The 25,266-nt window shown below is 36.4% G+C and overlaps 1 protein-coding gene and 1 long non-coding RNA gene across 9 annotated transcripts in view; one reads left to right on the top strand and one right to left on the bottom strand.

Moving 5' to 3' along the window:
- The window catches only part of LOC127866055 (zinc finger MIZ domain-containing protein 1-like), a 217,832-nt gene that overhangs the window by 83,879 nt on the left and 108,687 nt on the right, over positions 1 to 25,266 (bottom strand). The window contains exon 1 of one of the 8 annotated variants that reach the window (XM_052406369.1): positions 11,954 to 12,158. The exons of 6 other annotated variants lie outside the window; for them this stretch is intronic. Coding sequence is in view for 1 of the 2 variants with exons in the window: in XM_052406367.1 (XP_052262327.1) it covers positions 1,596 to 1,611 (16 nt within the window). In the remaining variant the exon portion in view is untranslated. Of the gene's footprint in view, positions 1 to 1,595; positions 1,627 to 11,953; positions 12,159 to 25,266 lie in introns of those variants that run through there. One more of the 8 variants, XM_052406367.1, reaches the window with a different exon arrangement.
- LOC127866086 (uncharacterized) lies at positions 11,765 to 18,941 on the top strand. Its single transcript, XR_008042849.1, has 2 exons — positions 11,765 to 12,021; positions 18,766 to 18,941. It is a non-coding gene; the product is annotated as an uncharacterized LOC127866086 (long non-coding RNA).

Genomic DNA, 25,266 nt, shown 5'->3' on the forward strand with positions numbered 1-25,266 from the left:
TCTGTCATGGCGATCCTTGTGTCTTAAATTGCTTCAATTACATTACACATTTGTAAACAAATAAAAGTAGTGGCATTGAATGTGTTCGATTCCGAGCATCGTCTTGAAACCAGTCATTGAAATCAGCTGATAAATATTCATTCGTCCTCGTTTAAATAGAGACTTCATTTTACGTCAACGTCTTCCAAAATGATGCAGGCCGGAAGGCAATGTGACATTTCAAGCCAAGTTTATACGTTTAAAACCGGTATATCGTATATAAAAAGAGCATTATTTAAAAAAAACATAATTGCGTCAATAATAAGTAATAATACTGTAGAAAGTCACAAAATATGCTTTTAAACACGCATTCACTGATTCTGTGTCATACTCCGAGCCTTTTAATCAGGATCTTTTTTATATAAAGGGTTATTATAACTTTGTTGGAAATACAACATAACACTTTATAAATATATTGGACAAATTTTATTAATATTTATAAAAGGCGCTGTTTTATCGAATATTAGTATGCGTATTTCCATTATATCACATCATCGCTAGGGACGCGCTTTAATTAAAGGACGTGCACCTAATTCAAGTTATAAATAACGCGCTCGGTCTTCATATTTCGATGCAATGCCAATGGTTCATATCCAAATATAGCATCGCGGGTTATTCCCCTTTGACCACAAAATCGTACTCGTCATACCGCTATTTAATTTATTGGTGTTCATACACCGTCACACAACCATTCTCTAGTACGTATATAATAGATAAATATTCTGTCATGATACTGGCTAATCCTGATCCCTTTGACGCGGTTAGCAGGCTTCATTTAGATGCAAATACATAAGCGTAACAAAATAAGGAAGCCGGACACATGCCCCCATAATAATTATGCAACCCGGACAAATGCTGGACGACAAATGATTCTCCATGACCACTATACCTCCCGACGAAAAACCATTCCTCGAAATACCTTTATATGTTGAAAGATTAAATACAAAACGTATGCCATCTAAGTGCGGGTATAATCATTGAATATTAATTGAACTGGTAGAGTATTCTTAAAAACACTGGCATTTTGATCAAGAATCCGTTACAATAATTGGCAATTAACATGTTTCTAAATAACTTTGATATAATTAATGAATGTTTTGAAAGACCAGTGGTCGTGGTGGCAAATAAGTGGGTGGCAAATGGTGGCAAATAAGTGGGTGGCAAATGTACGATTCGTCGCGTGTTAATCAAACTTCAATTTGAGGAGGTGTGCACTGACTCATAATTTTGATCCTGGTTTACGATAACATAACGATTGTCATAATTCCAATAATTTCAACTAAAAGAATAGCTATGCATGTACTGCATCCGTCCCCAAAACGTTCAAACCGCTTATTTGCCAATAAGACTCACGAACAAAAATCATTGAAGTGGCGTTGGCAAGATAAAAACTCTGATCTATTATGACGATTTCTAGGTTTTATATTGTTGATCAAAATCAAGCAGTTTTCAAATAATAATAATAGACAGTGAAAAAAAACAAATAAGCAAATGCCGCGGCTCTTATGGTTGGCAGCTTCCGAAGCGCATGAAAAATGTTAAAAAGTATTCCCTACCGCACTCCTTAGCCATTCTGATGCTTGTGAAAAAGGAACGGGTAAACGCTTTCTATTTGCGAATTAATTGCAATATTAAAACATCATAAACTCGCTTGCGGCCTTTATCAGGCGCACAATTCAATGTGTTCATTTTCACTTCACGACCCCCTCTTAACAATACACGCTTAACGTTTACAACTTGAAGTCAGCAAACAAACTAGGACAAATGTTTAACAATTTGTCAGGTTATAAGAAATCAAAGATAATTCAGATAATACATTTATACACTTAATGTTGATACTAGGGTTTTAAGTACGAAGTGTCGAGCAGCTAGAGCCGCGGTCGATGAGGCAAACTATTTTGTATTTGGCTGCAATCCAACTGTATATATTTCATTCGATCAAGGTACGATACACATATCCGACAAATACCATAAAATATTGAAAATTGTTCTTCATTTTCTCTGTCAGCGCGAGCGGCAGCAGTGCGGGGTGAACGGGAGAAGCGGTCACGAATTGCGCGTGCATAACGCCCGGAGAAGCACGCGCAAAATGCACCTAGTCGATACCATGGTAAACTACATTACACTGCACCAGGGTACACAATTAAATTTTCTGTGTATGCTGTCTTTTGAATTTTAAAGACAACCACTACAAATATTTTCTTCAAATCAATGAATTTTTTTTATAGTGCATAGCAATCTTCGAGACACACATTCGGCACCAGTATTCATATTATTTCACTGATTATTTCTAAAAACGGTAGTGACGCAAAAACTATTTTCAACATATTTCTTCTAAACCTCGTTCATTCACGTCATCAGTTCTGTCCATTTGGCCAAGGAAAAACATTACATTTCAAGTATATATGGTCGTGATTGACTCAGTGTGACGCAATGTCTTCTAACGAAAATTTACGCAATGCACAATCCACGCAACATTGACGTGATAAGCATATTGGTCAGACAAACAAACAACGACAATTTCTGGAGACAGCGAAACTAAAAAGTGATGCATCATGTTAACAACATAAGTATCGAAAAACAAACATTTACAATAACCTTAACTCTTGATAAGAGGGCTATTATGGCTCGTAGTCGCTCACCTAGAAGAAATGGTATGGCGCCGAAAGCACCCGAATGCAGCTTAGTTTTAGGACTTTCGTAACGGTTACACGAGCAACATTTTGAAGTAATCTTTTTTGAAATCTCAAATCTAGTTCTTTAGTAAACGATTTTCGAAGTTGTCGTGGACAATTTCGGTAAAATTATCTTTCTATCAGCGTTAATTGGTTTCTGATAACAGGCTTTCTATAAAACCATTTTAAAATGTCACGCCTCTAGCTGTCACTTGTTTTTAACGAAAACAATACATTTAAGGAATTTTGTACAGTATCAACAAAGGAATTTTTCTGTGATTTTTTAAACAATTATTTTCAAATTCGAACAGTTTGTGATTTAACTGTTTTTTTCTTATTAGCTATATAACTACAAAAATACCAAGCCATGCACATTAACATTCATGATTTTTTTAAACGAATAATAACTTTTAAAGATTGTGGTAAAGGGTTTCATAAGAACTTTTCAGATAAATTATTTTGAAATACGATGATTTTTTGCAAATTGCAAAAACATTGCCTAAAGAACGATTCATTTTCACTTACAGACCTGTTAAGCTTTATACTGTCCAGATTTGTCATCTGACCTCTGAATGTAATAATAACCTAACTCTTTCACCTACTAGTGTGGATACATGGAACGCGTGCAACAAGCTGTCCTCACATGTAGATAATACACGACAAGTTACTTATTTACAATTTTGCCACATGTATGATAAAGTTCAAATCCGGACAAAATCCGACAGTAGGAAGCACACAGGCTTCGACGGGCATACCAATAGCTAACAACAAATGACCTTTGCGGCAGCTATGTTGGGCTGTCATAAGCGCATTTTACAAGTATTCTCCTTGACGCAAGCATGCATGTTTCCTTGTGTTAGTTTATATTTTGTACGACCGCATTTGTTGTATTTTTTTGTTCATTTTATGTAACATATTGAACAAATCGTCGCTTAATAAAATTGTGAAGGTGTGTCCATGTACATCGGGAAATACAAAAGATCGGGGTTTGACCACATCACAAGACCTCCGCTTACTCAATCCCCAAGTATGCAGTTTCTTAGTACGGCTAGTATGACTTTTCCTCATGTAAACCAAGTGCAACGCGTGAAATGAAGCGAAACTACCAATATCGTCCGCGTCTACCCCCAACACATTACGTCATGATTGATACTAATCAAATAGGCTTGTTTTTACCGAAGATTGTGAGAAATATGTTGAGACCTCAAATAATCTATGTGGATAACACATGTAATACAAGATAGAATGTTATATAGTGTCATAAACAAGTATAATGAGAAACACGTACGGACCTTCTTCGGGCAACACCATTCAATGCTTATATAATAACAGAATGCTGCTTGAATGTATTGTTAAACCACACATACATTGATTATTATAAATTATTTAATAAAATAGAAATTTGCTTAAACTCTTGTGATCTTACAAATCGTTTGCAAATAAACCGAGCTTAATTTCTTAACAAAAGACGTTGCACATTTAAGCTTTCAAGTTTGGATAATTTGATCTTCTTATTCAGCGCTGTTAACTTTCACAAAGGAAAAGGCTTTATCATGATTTGTGTAAAATCAAGATTATGATGTTTAAAATGTTATCAATATACATCAAATAGCGGTGTACGATTACCACATGAGCAATGTCATGGGCAATAAGACCGCATGTTCAGCGCAGCGCGATCTCGATCTAACGTCATGTTTCATCAATCGAAGTTTACTCCACGGGTGTTTAAAGCACATTCTTGTTATCAAATTACCTTTCACTTTGTCGTTTATGAATACGAGGTATATCGCCAAATGCAACCATGTAAGCAAGGACAATTCAACAGTTTCGGCTCCATTTAAAATCATTCTAAATGCGTTAACATAAAAATACAACACAAAGTTTGTAAAAAACGTACACATAACCCCCAATTTCGCTGTGTGATTAATAATGATGTTATTTTTGTAATGGGGGATGTTGGGTCAATTGTTTAACATACAACTTAACATACATGTACTAAAAACGTAACAACGTTGCTCTAATAAGCAGCGAACATTCAGTAACTTGCTTTCTGTAAAAGCTCATTTTCCTGGTAACAAACAACTAGTGTTCATTGGACTGTCAATGCGTTTGTTCGACTGCAACAAATGTACAAAATGTTCTTCACTTGTCTTTTTCAATAAATAAAACAATATATTTAAAACGGATTTCTAGCGCTACCTTTGAGATGATACCAACTTTTCCCATACGTTCAGGCATACACTGACGTCGTTTCATTCGGGTCTGCCCAAACGTCGCAACATCCATGAACATTATTTTGTTTAGTACTCAAAATCCCAATGCTTGGCAACATTATTCGGGGTATGTTATTAGTTTTATCAAAATGTATATCAATGTATCACATTATTTTGTTTGCTTTGATACAGGATCATTAGTGGAGGTAATTATTACTTTACCTGTTTTTGCGATGGCATACTATGTACGGATATTAATTGATAGCATCATTAGTTTCACAGCATTGCAGTGATCGCACGAAAAAAAATGCACATACGTACATGCAACACTTTTTTCTGCAAGCCATTGCCTAAGGACACCAATTGTTACCGCCCCATCGTTTTTCTGTGACACAGTGTCGGAACGTATGATTGTGTTTGGTTTGTTCACCGTAGTCAACCGTATTTCAATCATATCCCGTCGGGCACATTCAACCTATTCGTACATGTCATGGGTAAACTACACTCAGTGCACACTCCTTCGCAAGACACCGAAGCAGAAGTAGGAAAGAGTTGCTTTGGAAATAATCTAATGACCTATCTCCATACACCTTCTGTGGCGGGCCGAGGATCGAACCTGCGATCCTATAATTTGTAATGCTCTAAATCTAAAGGCCAGGCTTTAGAGAAATACCAAATTATTACATCTATTGGTTTTGACCTGACAGTGTCGTATGTTCTGGTTCTTGATTTAAATGGTTTTATATATAGCGATTTTGAATAAAAAAAGATATAGTAAAAAAGCTCTGTTTTCTACAGACTTTTGTCACAAATTGTGAATATCCCAAAATTTCTTCTACTTTTCTTCCAACAGTAATTTTGTGTTTGTTATCAATGTTAAATAGTAAACTGTTGATGTACTAGATAAAAAATATGTATTACACATTTTAAGTGCTGTTCTATTAATGATACCTTAGCCAAACGATAGGAAACAATTTAATAGACGTTGTTACTATATAAGGTCAGCAATTTATAGCGGCGAAAGGAACGCACGTACAAAATGCGATCGTAACATTTCAGATTCTCGGTTTGACATCGTAAGACTTGCAACCATTCGTTGTTGCGAGTTTAAGTGTAAGAATTTGCACTAGCTTGGAATACCTGATCATTTAAAGGAATCGAATGAATGTTGTGATCGTCATTTGTACGGTTTACTTTTAAAGAGACCTTCAATGTAAAGATAAATGTATCTATGATGTTGAATTGTGATCATAAAGTAGTAAAGGATTTTACCTCTCCTGACTGAATATACTGAAATAGTGACAAAATTACCAGGATATAACTTCGACCTCAGTGATACTTTTGCTGAGTGGAAAAGTAAAAATGTTTCCAAATATATTTGTAGATATTTTTGCAACCGGTGGTATAAACGTAATCATTGAGATATTCCTACTTTAATTTCTTTTCTCTCATTGCTGACTGACATCTGCTCATATTTCAACATTTATTGAGGTTTTTTTTATTGGAAAACTTGTTCGGTTATGAAATAATTTTCTTAGAGTGGTAATTGCTTAGCAATCAAAGCACGATTCATTTAACAGTTAGCAGCAATTTTAATGAACTGTCTGTTTTCTAAGTTTGGATTACGGTTAAGATATTTTAAAATTTAAATTAAAGCATCTGTATTGTTTTAAAATTGAGTTGGAAGGAACGAAAAAATGTGTTTAAATCGCCTAGCGTCAGTCGAAATTCCTATTTAATTTCCTAGTGTTTTTTTTCAAATTTCCATGTTAATGGTTTAAGTTTTCACCTAGTTGTTTTTCAATTGTTTTTCTGGAGCATGCCTTTCCTGAAACTAGTGACCTCAAAATCGATAGGGGTCATCTGCGAGTCATGATCAATGTACCTATGAAGTTTCATGATCCTAGGCATAAGCGTTCTTGAGTTATCATCCGGAAACCATTTCACTATTTCGGGTCACCATGACCTTGACCTTTGACCTAGTGACCTCAAAATCAATAGGGGTCATCTGCAAGTCATGATCAATGTACCTATGAAGTTTCATGATCGTAGCCATTAGCGTTCTTGAGTTATCATCCGGAAACCATTATACTATTTCAGGTCACCGTGACCTTGACCTTTGATATAGTGACCTGAAAATCAATAGGGGTCAATTGCAAGTCATGATCAATCCACCTATCAAGTTTCGTGATCCTAGGCATAAGCGTTCTTGAGTTATCATCCGGAAACAATTTTACTATTTCGGGTTACCTTGACCTTGACCTTTGACCTAGTGACCTGAAAATCAATAGGGGTCATCTGCAAGTCATGATCAATGTACCTATGAAGTTTCATGATCCTAGGCATAAGCGTTCTTGAGTTATCATCCGGAAACCATTTTACTATTTCGGGTCACCGTGACCTTGACCTTTGACCTAGTGACCTGAAAATCAATAGGGGTCATCTGCCAGCCATTATCAATCTAACTACGAAGTTTCAGGATCCTAGGCATAAGCGTTCTTGAGTTATCATCCGGAAATCATTTTACGTTTTCGGGTCACTGTGACCTTGACCTTTGACCTAGTGACCTGAAAATCAATAGGGGTCATCTGCGAGTTATGATCAATCTACCTATGAAGTTTCATGACCCTAGGCCTAAGCGTTCTTGAGTTATCATCCGGAAACCATTTTACTATTTCGGGTCACTGTGACCTTGACCTTTGACCTAGTGACCTGAAAATCAATAGGGGTCATCTGCGAGTTATGATCAATCTACCTATCAAGTTTCATGATCCTAGGAATAAGCGTTCTTGAATTATCATCCGGAAACCATTTTACTATTTCGGGTCACCGTGACCTTGACCTTTGACCTAGTGACCTCAAAATCAATAGGGGTCATCTGCGAGTCGTGATCAATGTACCTATGAAGTTTCATGATTCTAGGCCCAAGCGTTCTTGAGTAATCATCCGGAAACCACCTGGTGGACGGACCGACCGACAGACCGACATGTGCAAAGCAATATACCCCCTCTTCTTCGAAGGGGGGCATAAAAATATTGAACGATTTAAATTAAGAACGACGAGTTCAATTCAAGCAGTAAGGAGGGTACGGATGCGGGAAGGTTTTACCCCCATCCTCTCATACCAGCACTTGCTTTTGCTTTGCGCAAAGATTGCATGTATAGTAAGGCTAAAACCTAATAACGTCACATGCGTTTGGTTGCGTCACTGTCATCCGCTGAACTAAAAAAATGTATACCACATTTATAAAGCACCCTTTTCATACTCGAGATGATGTGCGTTCAGAGGCGCTTTACATTTTTTCCCTGATCACTGGGCCATAAGTCGTCCGTTAACATCTTACTAAACTTACTTGGTTTAGACCTAGAATTTGAAATCAAGCACGGAAACCTATGGATTACATCACTAAATTGTTTGCAAAAAAGCTTTGGGGTATATTCTTTATTGAAGTAAGTGGATACAATGATTTCATTTGATTACATATTTAGTTCTTGCTGTAGCGCACTGACTAAATAAATGGAAAACTCTTTGAGCCCATCACTTTTTTTTGCTCTGTTGCAGCGTCATTACTCAAGGGCACTACCCTACTCAATTTAAATTGAAAGGGCATAATAACTTAATATCAATATGGACATCCATTAATTACACTACTTGTTTCGCCGCAGATAAGTGTCCTTACGTTTGAATATTCCTTTAAGTAAAGGTTGTTGTTGGGTGTGTGTGTGGCACTGTCAAATCACTGGTAGCGATACCACTTCTTTTGCTGTTGCGAAGTGACGATACCAAATTGGTGATCGAATAAGAAATTAGCATTCATATTTTAATCAAACTAACATTTAATCATCAGTCTCTTTGGTACAAGTACATGCTCTTAAGACCTTTGTCAAATTACATTGTTTCAATGGGATGTTTTAACGTATGAGTTTGAATGTGATGTCTTATCTTATGGATTTTACGTAATTACCGTAAAAGGACAGTCAAGGATCTTTTATACGCATAACTACACGCCGTTTAGCACGCTCAACTGTCACTTAACCTGTCTTTCATTTATTATATTATTTGCAGTTTGTCTCTTAAACAATAGTAAAGCAGTAAATGCAGCACGTGTGGTCTAATGCTGGTGTTCCCATTAAATTAATTAATGTTGCGATGCCTCCGTCAGTTATCACAGCAATTTAACATATACCCAATGCGTGTGAAGTTACACCGACGATTATATCATCTCTTTTACATGTTTATAGTTTCCGCTAACAATATTAAAATACACATATGTTAAATAACCTATTTAAAATAAAGATAATGAAAATACAGATACGCACTAAAAATAGAAGTTATTCTGAAATTTACACGAGGGTTTCATATCGATCCTTGGATATGAACGCACCATCAAAATAAACATTGTGAATTACATTGAACATACAATGTATCGTATAAACACTAAATATGGTTGTTTGACTAGCGAGATATACTGTAACAAACAAAGACAGAAGACGTTCTTGCAATACAAGATTGAAAAAATCTGGATCACAACAGAATGGACTTCTATTCAACGTGAAAGGAAAACGTCGTGTTTGATAAACAAATATACAGCCGGTTGGGGTCCTGGACAAGTTGGACAAACCAACTGATCATCGTCCGAAAGTGGAAAAGGTGAAAGCTTAGTATCCGGTAGTTTGATTTGCATGGATGACACATGGTCAAAATGGTATAGTAAGCGGTAGTTAAACTAAACGAAACGATGAAGCGGTAAAAGCTTGTTCGCCTAGAACGGTAGGTCGGACCATTCGAATTCCGCAACAATATTTTACGGGGAAACATACCAGTAGAGCGAGTAAATTTTCTGAGCTTCCTTGTAAATTTCTATCATGAAAAGAAACACACAATCAAATTAAGCACTCTATACAAGAGCAGAGTAACTTTATAATATGCAATTGATAAAATTGGAAAGAACGGCTTTATCAGTTTGATTGTCCATGCACTCATTTATAACAGCAATATATGTGAGGAAATAATTGATACCTCGCAATAAGACAAACACACTTTCTCTTGTACAAACCGTTCGATTACGTGTTGTGTCTATTTTTTTTATTAAAAAAAATTCAATTGAATATCTGATAACGGATATCTAATAACGCAAAATTCGATCTTGTACACTGCATAATTAAATACGCCTGATTAGAACGTGTGCCCGACAATCTTTATCCCTACTTCAATGATTTTGAATGAAAGTTAAAGTGCCCTAGAAAGTTTCATATGACAAGAAGTTGTACTAAATGGCCCAGCGGCATATCAAGTTAACGTGTATATGCTTATATTATTTCTTTTCTTTCTGTACGACGACGATATGTAATCTATTTAGTTCGATCACAGATACTTAAATAGAAGCATATAATAATAGGCAGCCATTATACATCTTATTGCAACTAGCATTAACAAGAGGGCCTGAACGACCCAAAGTCGCTCACCTGAGCTGGACATGAACTTACCCTTTATGTGCAGCCCAAGATATCAACAGAACTTGTTCTGACCAAGTTTCATGAAGAGTGAACTATAAATGTAACTTTAAGAGTGCTAACAAGGTTTAACTATAGCTATAACAAGATAATTTCCACATCCCATGGCGGCTAGGTTTTTCAAAAGACTGGAACTATTTTCGAACTCATCCAATATATTATTTAATAAAACAAATGATCTGACCAAGTTACAAGAATGTAACTTTAAGAGTGTTAAAAAGTTTTTACAAAATCCTTATTAGGAAAGATGCCCAGCCCCCTGGCGGCCATGTTTTTCAACCAACCTGAACCATTTTCAAACTCGTCCAAGATATAATTGGGGCAAATATTCTGAACAAGTGTCATAAAGATCGGAAATAAATGTAGCCTCTTTAGGGTTAACAAGGTTTTACTATAGTCATATAAGAAAAAATGCCAGGACCCCCTGGCGGCTATGTTTATTCAACATACCAGAACCATTTTCTTCCTCATCCAAGATATCGTTACAACAAATGGTCTGACTAAGTTTATGAAGATTGAATAATAAATTTGACAATGAGAGTGTTTATTTTTTTTTAATAAAGCCGTATAAGGAATAATGTAGCCTCTTTAGGGTTAACAAGGTTTTACTATAGTCATATAAGAAAAAATGCCACGACCCCCTGGCGGCTATGTTTATTCAACATACCAGAACCATTTTCTTACTCATCCAAGATATCGTTACAACAAATGGTCTGACTAAGTTTATGAAGATTGAATTATAAATTTGACAATGAGAGTGTTTATTTTTTTAATAAAGCCGTATAAGGAATAATGTCCCGCCCCCCCCCCCCCCCTGGCTGCCAGGTTTTTCAACTAAACGGAACCATTTTCGAACTCGTCCAATATATCATTTGGACAAATCTTCTGACTAAGTTTCATGAAGATCGAACAATAAATGTGGACTCCTTAGTGATAACAATGTTTTACTTATGCCATATAAGGAAAAATGATCCGCCCAATGGCGACCATGTTTTTCAACCAACAGGAACCATTTTCGAACTTGTCCAAGATATCATGGGAACAAATCTTGTGACCAAATTTCATGAAGATTGGAAAATAATTGTGGCATCTAGAGTGTTAACAAGGCAAATGTTGACGCCGCACGACGGAAAAAATGCGATCACTTAAGCTCACCGTTAGCACATGGTGCTCAGGTGAGCTAAAAATTAAACGATACTATTGTATAAATAATGTTGTCTCAAGGTATATACATAACTTCCAATATATAAATGGTAAGTTACTTTGTGCATGGTATTAAATACGATACATTTTCTATCACAACTAATATATTGTATGATAGCATGTAACGCGTAAGTGTTTCTGTTGTCCCGACAAATATTTAAACCTCCCGCCACTGAGGATGCTCGATTGCCGACAGCAAACACCAGTAAATTATACCCGTGCCTTTATCAATGATCCGTAGATTAAGCCTGATAAACATCAATATTGAATTGTTTACACTTGCAAAGTCAACTGTTATTGCAGCACTTACCTCTTCTAGCATGGTTTTACAAGTCACTTTCCAATATGTCAGCTGGGTATCAACAACGCCAATTAGCGGTAATTAATTTGCTAAATTTATTCGCATATAAAGATTCTAGCAGAGATCACAACATGTCTTTTGCCACTAAGCGTTATAACCGTTTACAAATGATCAGTTGATACACAGCCGACACAATAGAGAGCACTGATAATGAATATTCATTTCGCCAACAGTGGCCCGGACATGAGCGTAATTAAAATATCGCTCTCTGTGAATCGGTGTGTGTTTAAAGCGCAGATAATCCGAGTAGCAGACGATACAATTTACGGTGTTTGATGGACAGCTAAGAGACTAGCGAAAGAAAGGCTATACACGCTATTTAACGTTTACTTGAATATCGCAACCGAGGTGAAGTGTTTATATATTGACTGTTATTTACTAATGTATACCGTAGATGACTTTATTTAATCCGCAACAAAGAGCGGTTACAATACTGCTCGAATTCATGTTAGTACTCATAGGCAAATCAAATTTATTATTAAACGCAGTTAGAACTTGACAAGCTGATAGAACCATAAAGCTCTGCTAACATTTAAGAGGTGGCGTATTTAAGTTAAACAAGCATCGGGACGATTTAATGTGAATAGACGTCCTCACAGGAAGCGCAAATTGGTTAAACAGAGAAATCTAAATCGATTAATTATACTAGCGGTGTTGTTGACTGCTTCAGGATTTCCACGAGACACGCTGATCAATATTAATTGTCCCCAGCAACAAAACAGAACCACAAGTCACAATAAATGCCAACAAGGCTCGAGTTACTGCTGGACAAAGCTGATTGCATTTAATAATCGACAGCAAGTTGATTTCGGTAACGTGTGCGTTTAAGCCCCAGTCCCATACAGATGCCGGATCAACACAGTTCAAATCCGGCCCGATCCAGCAAGTAAACCGTGTGGCCGCCGTGTAGCTCCGTCATTTCCTTAGAGATCCGAAAGGCCAACACGGCTGATTTGAGAAGTTCAAAAACTGCTTAGTTGATCTGTGATAAACCGGGAAGATGACAGCATCCTAGATAGTAAATGTAGGTGCCGTGGTTGGTCCGGGGACAGCCGTATAGGGTCCCGCGACAGCCGTTTCTATGCCTTGGTTGCCCGTGTGCGTCCCTGTCTGTCCGGGAACACATTTCAGGTCCCGGACCATCAAGGACCACGACGGCAGCTGTACGTTTGCCGCCGGATCCTTCGCAGAGGTTACAAGGAATACGCCGGTACAGTTTGACATGATCGCTACCATCACGGATCAGCAAGCAGCTATCAAGAACGAAGATGGTGCCAACATGGACATAGACGATAAAAACGCTGCGAATACACGATCGATGCCGGAAAGGCAGGGTGCTAACAAGCAATTTCACGGTTTAAACACGGTGAACTAATGGAGAAACACCACATAACACGGACTATGGCGGATGTTCATTTTAAAATGGGCAATTAGAAAATCGCTTCACTTTTTTTCTGTTGTTACCGACGATGCAACATGGGCGATGAGATGTCGACCGAGGACAAGCTGATGCTGATGAAGCTTCTACTGCAAAACACGAAGGTTGAAAACTGTATCATGATTGCTAAAGCGAAGCAACGTCAGAGAAATAGAAACGTCGCCAAAAATGTATCTACACCTGTGAAAAGAATAATCAGAAAATGGTTCGCCAGACGACCAGAACTGGATTTATACACACGGCTGATAAACATACTGTAGAAAGAAGACGCGAAGATTTTTTTCCTGCGCATGGACTATCGGATATACCAAGAGAACCGTGCACGCATTGAACACAATCCAGCCAAAGAGGTCAAACTATATATTTATACAGGACGCCTCTGAAACCTGGCATTAAGTTGGCAATAGCATTGCGGTACCTAGCATCAGGGGATGTATGGATTCCGCGTCGCACACAATAACACATCCAAGATCATCCGTCAGGTGTGTGATGCGATACTCGAAGAACTTGCTGAGGAACTAATTCCCTGTCCTGAAACTCCAGGTGAGTTGAAAAGCATCGCCAAGCAGTTCGGCGATCGATGGCGGCTACACAACTGTGTTGTTGCCTGGGACGGTGAGCACATCTCCATATGTAGTGTTCGGCGTGGGGGCTCTTTGTACTAAAACTAAAAAGGTTATCATTCCTTAATCCTCATGACCTTGGTCGACACCGACTACAAGTTTATTTTTGCGGAAGTATGCAGCAATGTGTCAGCCGGTGATGCTAAAGTGTTCAACAACACTATGGGAGCTGAGGGAACATCGACAAGGAAGTAATGGGTCTAGTTATGTATGCGAAAAACGAGTCAACACTTACGAGGCCCGATTGCATAATGATGGAATCGCAAAAACTTTTAAGAGTTTTTTCGGTCCGGGGTAGATCGTGATTGGTCCGTGTCGTTGTCGTTTGGGTCCGAGATGGTCCGTGTAGATGCCGGTTTAACCGGGACTTAATGTGTCTCTGCCATGTTGGTCCGTAATACTCCGTAGCTCTGACGGGAAAGTCCGTGTGGGTACTGTGTTAATTTCGGGTTTATCCGCGTTGATGTCGTGTTGTAACGGGGATGTTAGTCTTTGAAAGACCGTCGACACTCGAAAATGCTAAAAAGCTCACGGTTCGATTCAGAACCCCCTTTTAAGGCGCTTCGTTGCAATAGCATAAACATTAACAAATATTATAATTACTAGTTTAATGATATAACACATTGGTCGCACACGCATTACGTAAGGAAGTCAGATTTGTCACTCACCAAGATCCCTACGTATGCATGGCATTCATTCGCCCTTTTAATAACTGACATCGCGTGCTGAAGAAACGTAGCTCGCGATCATTCATGGTCTGTAAGTCGACCTTGGGTCTTCAATATTATCAAGCGGCGATAGAGCGAAAAGTAACAATAGATTTTGTGTTATTGTCGCTCTCAGTGAAAGCGTATTACCCCTAGGCGTCCAATCTGTGGTCATTTAGTGGTCGTGTTCATGTCTCACCACAAAGATCACTCTAGGTAACTAGTTAAAGCAGGTGGAGCTTTAAAATACCACAGCGAGTCGCGATGACGCAGTGTCCAACCGACGTGTTAGAAGATTATCATATGTCTACGGTAATCGCGGAGCGTTTTTGCAACGCAGCACGGAGCGTATATTGAGTCATCAAGAGTCCGTGCAACGCAATGATTACGTCAAATCACGGACTCTAAATGAGAATACGCTCCGTGGTCAAATGTTGAGATCATTACCAAACATCTTTTCTATTGAAGTTTTATTGGTCGTTATATTATAGTTTTAATTTTAAAAAGTGCTGCAGGGTCAGAGGTTCGAAGCGTTACATCACTGTTACGCGACAATTTGGCTCACATATACAGCAGAAATCGCTAGATGCACACAAAGGGCCAATGCTAACAGCTCGTCACATGTACATCGGATAGCGCAGGTTGATGCATGACTCGCGACTTTCAATATTTGATACCGGTTACTCCTAAACACGTTGCGATTGGGAACCATAAGAATGGGAATATGATACATAAAGCTTCACGTTATATAACATCTCGATGTTGCGCATTAAATCTTTGTCGTTAACTCGATCATGTCGCTCAATCGCTCAATGTAAACTTTTACAGACATTAAGAAACAATTCCCGATTTATTGTCGGTGGTTATATATCACGTTTGTAGATCTGCATTTGGGTTGCTTCCCTTGAATAAAATAGAGCTTACATCAAGTAAGCGGGATATAATTTGATATGACCTTATTGGAAACGAACACACATTATTGAAAAAAAGATATTTTGTTCGCCCATATAATGCTTTGTAATGCTTACAATGTCAAAGGAAAAATAGCTTATTGTATTCAATCCAAAATATTCAATTAAAGCGTTGCCAGGAATGAACATGCATGGTCAGGACGTAATTATATAAAAAAAATAAGTATATAAGTGTGGGCATTTAAAAAATGACTGGCAAGTACAAGATCATAAGCATTTCCCTTCATTAGTAATAAACGATGTCCAATGACACAATGACAATGATTTGTTTCTTAGGAACCTGTTCAAAGATCGACAATTGACCGTTTACATGTTTCGTGTTTAGCGTAACCGAGCTGGTAGGTTATCCGGTTCCAGAACGAAAAACAACAACAACATTGCTGACCATGCATAACATCCAGTTAGAAAAAGTATACACATCAACACATCGATACATTTGTTGCTTACCCAAACATACTCGGACAAAACATGTATTCGTTTATTTTGATAGTTTTTGGATTTAGTGTCAACGATTTCATGCAGATTTAAAATTATAATAGTTTGGTTCTAAATATACAATTACACTATATAGAATATACCGTATGCAATGTAAATAGTACTGTGTAATGTAACACAGTGTTCATCGCTGTAAATCAGACTTTCATCCAAAGAAATAAGACAGTAAAACAAATATTTTTATTCTTTGTGCGTCATTCAGAAAGTGTCTTTCCCAATCGCTGTCCATAAAATCCCAATGGAAGATTAAACAAAATTAACGCAACATGTAGTTTATTTCCCTACTGTATGCAGAAAATGTAATATTGACAACACTTAGAAATCAATTTACAGTATTTGTTAGCGACAAGTAAAATACACCAATTGCCCAATCTGAAGACTTCCCAACGCGAATTTTCCCGATTTTTGCGCTAATTTTTCCCAATTTGACTGGTACCCAAATGGGAAGAAAATCGCTGATTGCTCAGTTTTATGTTTGACGTGTAGTATCCTGAAAATTGGGCTAAATCTTACATGTACAACGTTAATATTGTGATTATGGTCAAAGACTGTCCTGAGATTTCAGAGAGTTTTGAAGTTTTCCTATATACATGTACATGCAAGGAAAACATTTTAGCCTAAACGCAAGCACGGACAACACGGTATCACAAAAGTTTTTCATGAGCACTTTGTGATCAAATGAGCTAAAAAGGTGCATGCCCTCTGGATCGAACCGCGACTTCTAAACTAACTCGAAAGTATAACACCAAGGAAGCTTTTTAATGTGCAATGTAGAAAAACCCTTTGTCGGTAATTAACATCTTCGCTTAACTATCGATGAAAAGCGTCGCATGGTTATAAAAAATGAACGCATATTTTTGTTTCATATTTTTTTCTTCGTCAGGGGTGTGTTTTATTTCCGTTTTGAACACAATGCATACTTTCATTTTTTTACCCCCCCCCCCCCCCGACATTATGTACAATTCACTTTAAGACTGATATTGGATATTTCGGTGTGGGTTTTTTGTTTCACCAGTATTTGAGGGTAAACACATGCAGTTTAAATGAAATTATTCTCGGTTTGATAAATACGGTATAGTATGGTTTAATACGTGTTATTTAGAAGAGAGATTATGGTAATGGTTTAGCGCGTATAATGCACGGGTTTTGTGTGCATGTTTTAGCGCGAAAGCGCACGAGTTTTTCGTTTTGGGGTATATATGATTTGCACATCTAGTGAGACGCCATTCGAGGGTTGTTTTTGACAGGCAAAGTTATGGAGCAAGAAAACGAAAGGGTGATAACCCCGCCCGCCCGCCCTTAATGAACATATGTATGGTTAAATAATTGGTTACATTGCTTTTATGTTTATAATTTTGCAATTATAAAGTCTATATTTAGTATATTTTCAGTTCGGTTTTTAGTCCATGTGAGATGGGATCTGAACACAAACCGATTCCTTTACTGGGAAAGACGATGGGTGTATTTTCATTTAAGTCTGAAGCAGCTAAGTTTTCTTGATTATTTTGACTCATTTTTTACTTAATATTGTGTTTGAATGAGGTTTTTTAAGTTATGGGTGTCATGTTTTTCGAGACTCTCACTTCCTGGAGATAGTACCTCCAGCATATTTATTGAAATATTGGTATGTTTAAATTTCAGTGTTATTATTTTTTGTTGTCTTTCGTAATGAACGTTTAATTTTAAAGACATTCTTATTGTACGATTACTTAATATTTTCATTTTGGTGTGACTGGTTAGATGTTGAAGTCGGTTTAATATAGCTGTTCGTCATATGCATTTATATATTTCTCGGAATACTTATGATTTATCAACATTCTTTTTAGGTGCTTTATGGATTTTATGGTTTGAGTGATTTGTTTGTTTTTATGTTGATGTCCGGGGTGTGTGCGGGATGCTTTTGATGTTTGTTTGTTATGTTAATTTGCGCAATGAAATTAATAATGTTTTAATTACATTTTTTACTAAATAATACTTAATGTTTACAGTATAATAATAGCTGCTTATTTGTAGATTTCTCTAAAATTAGAGGTTTCGGGAGGTGATGAAGGCACCTAGACACCGGTCTCAAGCCATGGGTCCTCATACGTCCCCCTGCCATTAAAAGAAAAAATAAGAAAACAAAAAAGGCAGTAGGGTTGCGTATCCCGCTCGCGGTTTTACCTGAATCGTTTTATTACTACTGATTATTGTATGGGGTGTACGTGAAGTCATGTAAACTTCTCTTGATTGGTGGTGATGGATGAATCTTGCAGATATTAGCAGCTTCTTTGAACAAATTAATGTTTCACAGTTGTTAATTTATAATATTTAAGCAAGTTAGCGTGATTGATGGGCATTGTGGGCTTCCTGTGTGCACTTTGGGCATCGGCCGGGATCAGTTTATTCAAACAGTAACTCTTTATTTGAGATATATACATGACGTCTAATTGTTATGAATAAATTTGCATTTTTTCACATGACACACATGTGCATGTGAAGAATTCATAATTACATGCCCTACAGCATTTAAATAGTATCGTTTCAGTTCTTTATACACCTGACCAAAGATGTAACACTGTTTCCAGTCGTCTCGAGGCTCATCAATTGAGCGGTGCCGTTGAGGTCTATATCCATTGCACATACAACACATACGGGCGTCAGAAGAATTGTTTTTTGCATTTATATGTTGAAAGTCCTGTCAAATACAAGCACTCACTCCTATTTTGTCTTTGGTTTATTATTTGTTTGATAATGATAATGATGATGATATGGGTTATAAAGATGATGAGATTTTAATAGTATTTTGAGAATAGAGAATAATAAATTTACTCATAACTATGAGTAAAGTGACCTTTTCACAGATTTTGGCATGCATTGAAGTTTGTCATTAAATGCTTTATAGTGATAAATGTAAACACTGGATCTAAAAAAGCTCCAGTAAAACAAAAAACCAACAATAAAATTAAAGAAATAAAAAAGTTATCCTCAACTAGGCCCGAACCACTGACCCTTGGAGTAAAAGTCTATCGCTTAGACCTGTCGGCTATCCGTGCTTATACAACGAGTGATGTATTTTATTCTTTATATAAGCAATCCTCGTAGTATCACAAAATATAACGAAAACAACAATTCTCTCCAAATTATTTAATCGTTTCGCATTGCAACGCTTTATATGTTTTAGGTTTGTAAATCCTCAATGTCAATCGCTTAGACCGATCGGCCATCCGTGCTTATACGAGTGATGTATTATATACTTTATACTGTATAAGCAATCCTCGTAGTATCCCGAAATGTAACGACAACAACAGAACTCTTATTTAATCGTTTTGCGTTGCAACGCTTAATACTTTTCAGGCTTTTAAATCGTCAAAAGATGCATATAATGGATATTTTAGAGCTTGGTAAATGTTCAGTATTACTGTTACCTCACAAATATTATTACTACAACTACAATTTGCAAATCTCAAAAAAAAATATGTCAATTTTACCAAAACGTGAAAAGGCCGCTTTAAATGGTTTATTTCAATAAAAGATAAATGATCAAACTTTTAATAGATTTGTTTCTTTAGATTGTACTTCAGCCAAAAAGAGTTCAAACGTAAAAAAGTGAGGTGGTATTTATCCGTTAAAATTTTGAAAAAAATAAAATATAACGCCTTAATAATTTGGACCGTTTCTGTTGTTTTTGTTAAGTTACTGAAAACAATTGAATAAAGGAAATACTTTTCCATAAGTGCATATTGGAATGGCTAAATGGTTCTATGGCGATTGCCTTTTGATCACTGTAACCCGGTTTTGAATCCCGGAGAGTGCAACTGTCATTTCTCTTCATTATAATGTCGAGTTTCAGTTATTACATATGCGAAGTCTTTCTTCAAAATACATCAAAATCTGTGAACAAGTCCCTTGTATTTCATGTCAATATTACACACACCATCCGCACATTTTACCGCATACACGAGAAAGCAAGGGTTGCGAAGATACTGATGATGTTGTTTGATTTGTATGCAAGATCTTACTATTATAATTTCCGGAGTAGTCCCCGAGTTGCGAACATAATTAATGTTCACTAGTGGCAGAGCCCAGAAAGTAAATATCTGTTGTATATGACCATGTTTCTTGCATGCATTTTAGCGAGCAATATAAATAAGAGGACCAAGGCCATCGGTTGCTAACTTGAGAACCTAAGTAACCAAACTAATCCAGGCAGATTTGTGATGTATATATAATAAACATGTCTTCTGATCTTGCTTTTTATCTGAAACCAACAATTTTAGTTAACATATTTTGCCGAATTGGCGACTAAAATAACCCAACCAGCTCGCGCGGATTCGTGGAATCTTGTCAGTAAAAAAGGGACCACCACAGTCACTACCCAAAGCTCGATCCAAGTGTTCATCGTTTCTATAAATATTTTCTACCCAGGCTTTTACTGCAACCGAAATCTTGGTCATACTCGGTTCTGATATTGTATGTTTCTGTACCTTTACAACCTGGGTAAGTTAAAACAATAGCGCATTTCATGTATTGAGCTGACAGACATGTCTGTTTGTATGCGTTTATTTTTCTAGTGAACAATTAGGAAAGATGGTCAGTGTATATAAATGAATTTTAACATTTACGTTAAAACTTGCTTAAATTTTGCTTCGCTCAGAACAACCTGTTTTTGCAAAGAAAATGAGCATTTGTTTAAGAAGCGTTTTCTTTATACACGTGGAGACTTTTCTAACGAAACACGTATTCAAATCAATATAGCTCCCTTATTTTTGAACGGATTTTGTTGAAATTTGGACTCAGACTAATTCAATACATATCTAATAATCCAAGTAAATTCAATTGAATTTGATCAACACTAAAATATCAAACATAACAAATTAAAAACAAATCTTTGAAAAAGTAAAATTCTCAAATCGTACATCGTAAAATAATAATGTGAAAAGTAAAACGCGTTAACTTACACCTCTTAATGACCAACCGGCTTGTAACATTGCGTTCATACGAGCCATATTGCTTTTTTCTAATAAATGTTAAGTTTTCCTGGTGTAAAAAACACATAGAATGATGAAATTGATATTGTAATTATATAGCGCGCTGTACTACACTTGATGACTTTTCGAACGCAGCATTTTTTTAAACTTAAATATCTCAGTTATAAGTAAAATATTTTGTATTAAAATTGTACGTGTGATCATTTTTTTACTACAATATGTACAAGCAAACGATGAAATCATTCATCCGTGAATATTGGATGCTTCAGCAAGTGGGTAAGGCAGCCTGCAACATGCCGATTACGCTGTTGCGCTCCTGAATTTTTATACGAGACATATTGATTTTTAAAATAATTTTAAGTTTTCCTGGTGTATCAACCCACATAGGTTGAAGAAATTTAAATCAATTTGAATCATATCGCGTTTCACCATTTTCACGTGCAAAAAGATGAAACCACATCTTCCCCATGTGCAAAAGCGCCTGATTGTCACGGATGAATGATTGTGTCGTAATCGTGCACAGAATATAGTCAAATGATTACATTTGAAATTTTAAACACAAATCTTAACTAATTACTGAGATATTCAAGTTTTTAAAAGTGTTGCGTTAGAAAAGTCTCTTAGTGTAGAATGGCTGTTTTATGTATTCTGTATCATTTACGTCAAAGCTTATTACGCAAGTCCGAGTGTGTGATTCAGTAACCGTTAGTCAACACTTATTTTAATCTAATTGATGCAATTTGATCGATATTACAAATACATCGACGTATTAAATGTGGCAACCCCCATTTAATCATTCATCATAAATACATATTCTCGTAAAACCAGCAAACATTTCACACCTTCGTCGCCGCTGGACTTGAATAGTTTGTATTTACCATCGAAGAGTCTCAAGGGACTTTTTCAAATTTTAGTGAAAAGACAATTGCAGATTATTGCTTCAGATTCATAAAATAAAAGAACACTTTAAATCAAGAAGCGAAATTCCACTAATGACCGAGACTCATCCTGAAAATAAAGCTTTATCTATGTATTATCATTGTTTGAAAATTATATAAAACGGGGAGCGTTTGAATAATTTGAGATGAATCTGCTGTTTTCGTTTTGTTACAACACGAGGATCACTTATATGTATAATAACCGATCTGGTACAACCGCCAAGGCGGCCGAATGGCTTAAGTGGTGGCCTTTTAATCTCAAAGATCACTGTTTTAAGCCCCGATGGGGACACACGTTCTCGTTGTTTCTTTTTATGCCCCCCACCACTATAGTGGGGAACATAATTGTTTTTGCCCTGTCTGTTTGTTGGTTGGTTGGTTTGTGTGTTTGTTTGCTCAAACTTTAACATTTTGCCATAACTTTTGCAATATTGAAGATAGCAACTTCATATTTGGCATGCATGTGTATCTCATAGAGCTGCACATTTTGAGTGGTGAAAGGTGAAGGTCAAGGTCATCCTTCAAGGTCAAAGGTCAAATATATAGCTTCAAAGCTGCGCATAAGGGGACATAGTGTTTCTGACAAACACATATCTTGTTTCTTTCTGAAATGCTATACTTGTCGTTAAGATGGAGCTCTACAGTTCCGTGGTTACATTTTGCAGTTTACCGAATTTAAAGGGGCCTTTTCACAGATTTTGACATTTTTTTAACTTATTCATTAAATGCTTTATATTGATAAATGTAAACATTGGATCGTAAAAGCTTCAGTAAAACATCAAGAATAAAATTAAAAAAGGAAAAGAACATTGCCCGGAGCAGGTTTCGAACCAGTGACCCCTGGAGTACTGCCAGAGACCTGAAGTAAAAACGCTTTAGCCTACTGAGCTATTCCGCCGAGTACACATCCGCGACGCATTTCATACATTATATAAGCAATCTTCGTAGTTTCACAAAATTTAACGAAAAAAAAACAGAACTCTCCAAATTATTCAATCGTTTCGCGTTGCAACGCTTTATAATTTTAAGGTTTTAAAATCGTCAAAAGATGCAAATATAGAGAATACTAGGTCGGTGCCGAATAAAGCAAAGTTTATTTTGCGAGGCTTAGAAAATCTGAACCACGAGCCTCGGCGAGTGGTTCAGATTTTCGTGCCGAGCAAGATAAACTTTGCTTTATTCGGCACCGACCTAGTATTCGATTTATCCCATCAATTTTCTTAGTCGTAAATTATTTCTTTAAAAATAGAATAGGAAAATCGAACTAGACCGAAAATCCCAAAGATATTTTAAGCAAACATTGTTTCATAATTTAAATCGTGTCGAGCCTCATACATTACAAAAAGATCAGTAACTAACCTGTTTTTCTGTTTATCATACCTCTTCGTCCCCGATTTTTAAGAAATATTGAAAAAAAGACACTAAACAACTGCATCTTTAGCGTGAAACAACTTGCATTGTGTCGTATGACGTGTTAATAATGACGTCACGATTACGCGCACTTAATATTTGTAAATAATGTTTATTTGCTTTTTGAGTTGCACTTTGTGTTAAAAATATTTACATCTTGGTATCAAATTGTTTGTTTTGTTGAATCTGATTCGATTTTACTAAAAATGATTACTTTTTAGTTGATTCCGAGTAATATGAACATTCTTCGCCGCGCGTGACAGCTTTATTTCAGCACTGCTGAAATAGAGGAAAAATTATTCCACAGTGGTTTATTTCGACAATGCACGTCTGATGATGGGATAAAAGTCATTTCTTCATCATGATAAAAGTAAGTTATTAAATTAATTTAAAATTTTTTTTTATCAAAGTTTTATCGATGTTCTTTCATCATATTATTTCGATTCTGAAATTGTCTTCCTACAACAGGTCTGTTTCCCAGAAACGGGTTTCTTATCAAAACTATTATTTTACCATCCATTCCGTGCCTTCATGTGTTGCTGTTTTCATCCCAAGCTGCCTGAGAATTATCGCTGAGTCTGATACGTCTTTTCCCGTAGATCAATGACAAATATCATTAACATTTTACTTACAAAGAGAGTTTGGCCTACATTAAGCCTCTCTAAATGGACTCTTGATGATTTATGAGCCGCTTCTCCATACGGAGACATCGTTTCTAACACATAATCAATATTTACCAATAGTACATAGCATCGAAAGCTGTATTTGATTTTGATTTGTTCCCAATAGCAATATCAGGGCGTGTGGATGCTACTGTCCTAAGCTGTCCATTATGATTTGGATACGATGATCAGCGGCTAAATCGAGTTTCTTCCTCCGGTACACATAGAGTCATTCTCTCTGCATTGAAACGTTCGCGCCATCAACGCTTTGTTTATTTCGAAACACAAACAAACAAAATAATAACACAAATACACTGAATAAAAATCTGATCGGCTAATGTTTGTTTAAACTCTATAATAAGTTCAATTGACATATTTATTTATATTTTAACTAGCTGTAAACTGTAAACGTATCTCTACTCCATTAATAAATATAATTGGATTTTTTACTCTTAAGACATATAACTGTTAATCAATGTGTCGCAAAATAGTGGCAATAAAAAAGAAGCATCTCTCTATATATTTTAATGTTAAGCCTATATTTATTTTAATCTCACCTCCTACTATTTTGTCAACCATTTGCTGGAAAGAGGATTGTCCACCGTGTTTTCTCAATTCCAACCTCACGACAATAAAATAATGCTGTTCATCTAATTAAGGTTCGCATCGCATAAAGAAGCATTGGATGACGCGATTTATGGAGAAATGTCAATATTGAGGAGCGACAAACCTCATAATAGAAATGAGCTCGAAATCAGTTCTGCAGACAGCAAAGGGCGCTTGTAGGAATTGATTGTTCAACTTTTAATACGAGATATGGCAGACTTATTTTGGGAACAGTTTCAAAGAATTAAAATGTTTTTAGTTTAATTGTTCATCCTTGTTTTATTGGCTTTGCATAAATCACTCCATGGCGAAGACCCCAGGTTTATTTATTGTTGTTTATCAAGTGTTTTTGCCTGTATATTGTTTGGTACTTGCCTTATATAGGACATTTTAGGACAATTAATTCCTGCATATTTGAGAACCTGAGAAGTATGTTTTGTAT

The sequence above is a fragment of the Dreissena polymorpha genome, chromosome 2, assembly GCF_020536995.1.
Source record: "Dreissena polymorpha isolate Duluth1 chromosome 2, UMN_Dpol_1.0, whole genome shotgun sequence".
Classification (NCBI taxonomy): Eukaryota; Metazoa; Mollusca; class Bivalvia; order Myida; family Dreissenidae; genus Dreissena; species Dreissena polymorpha.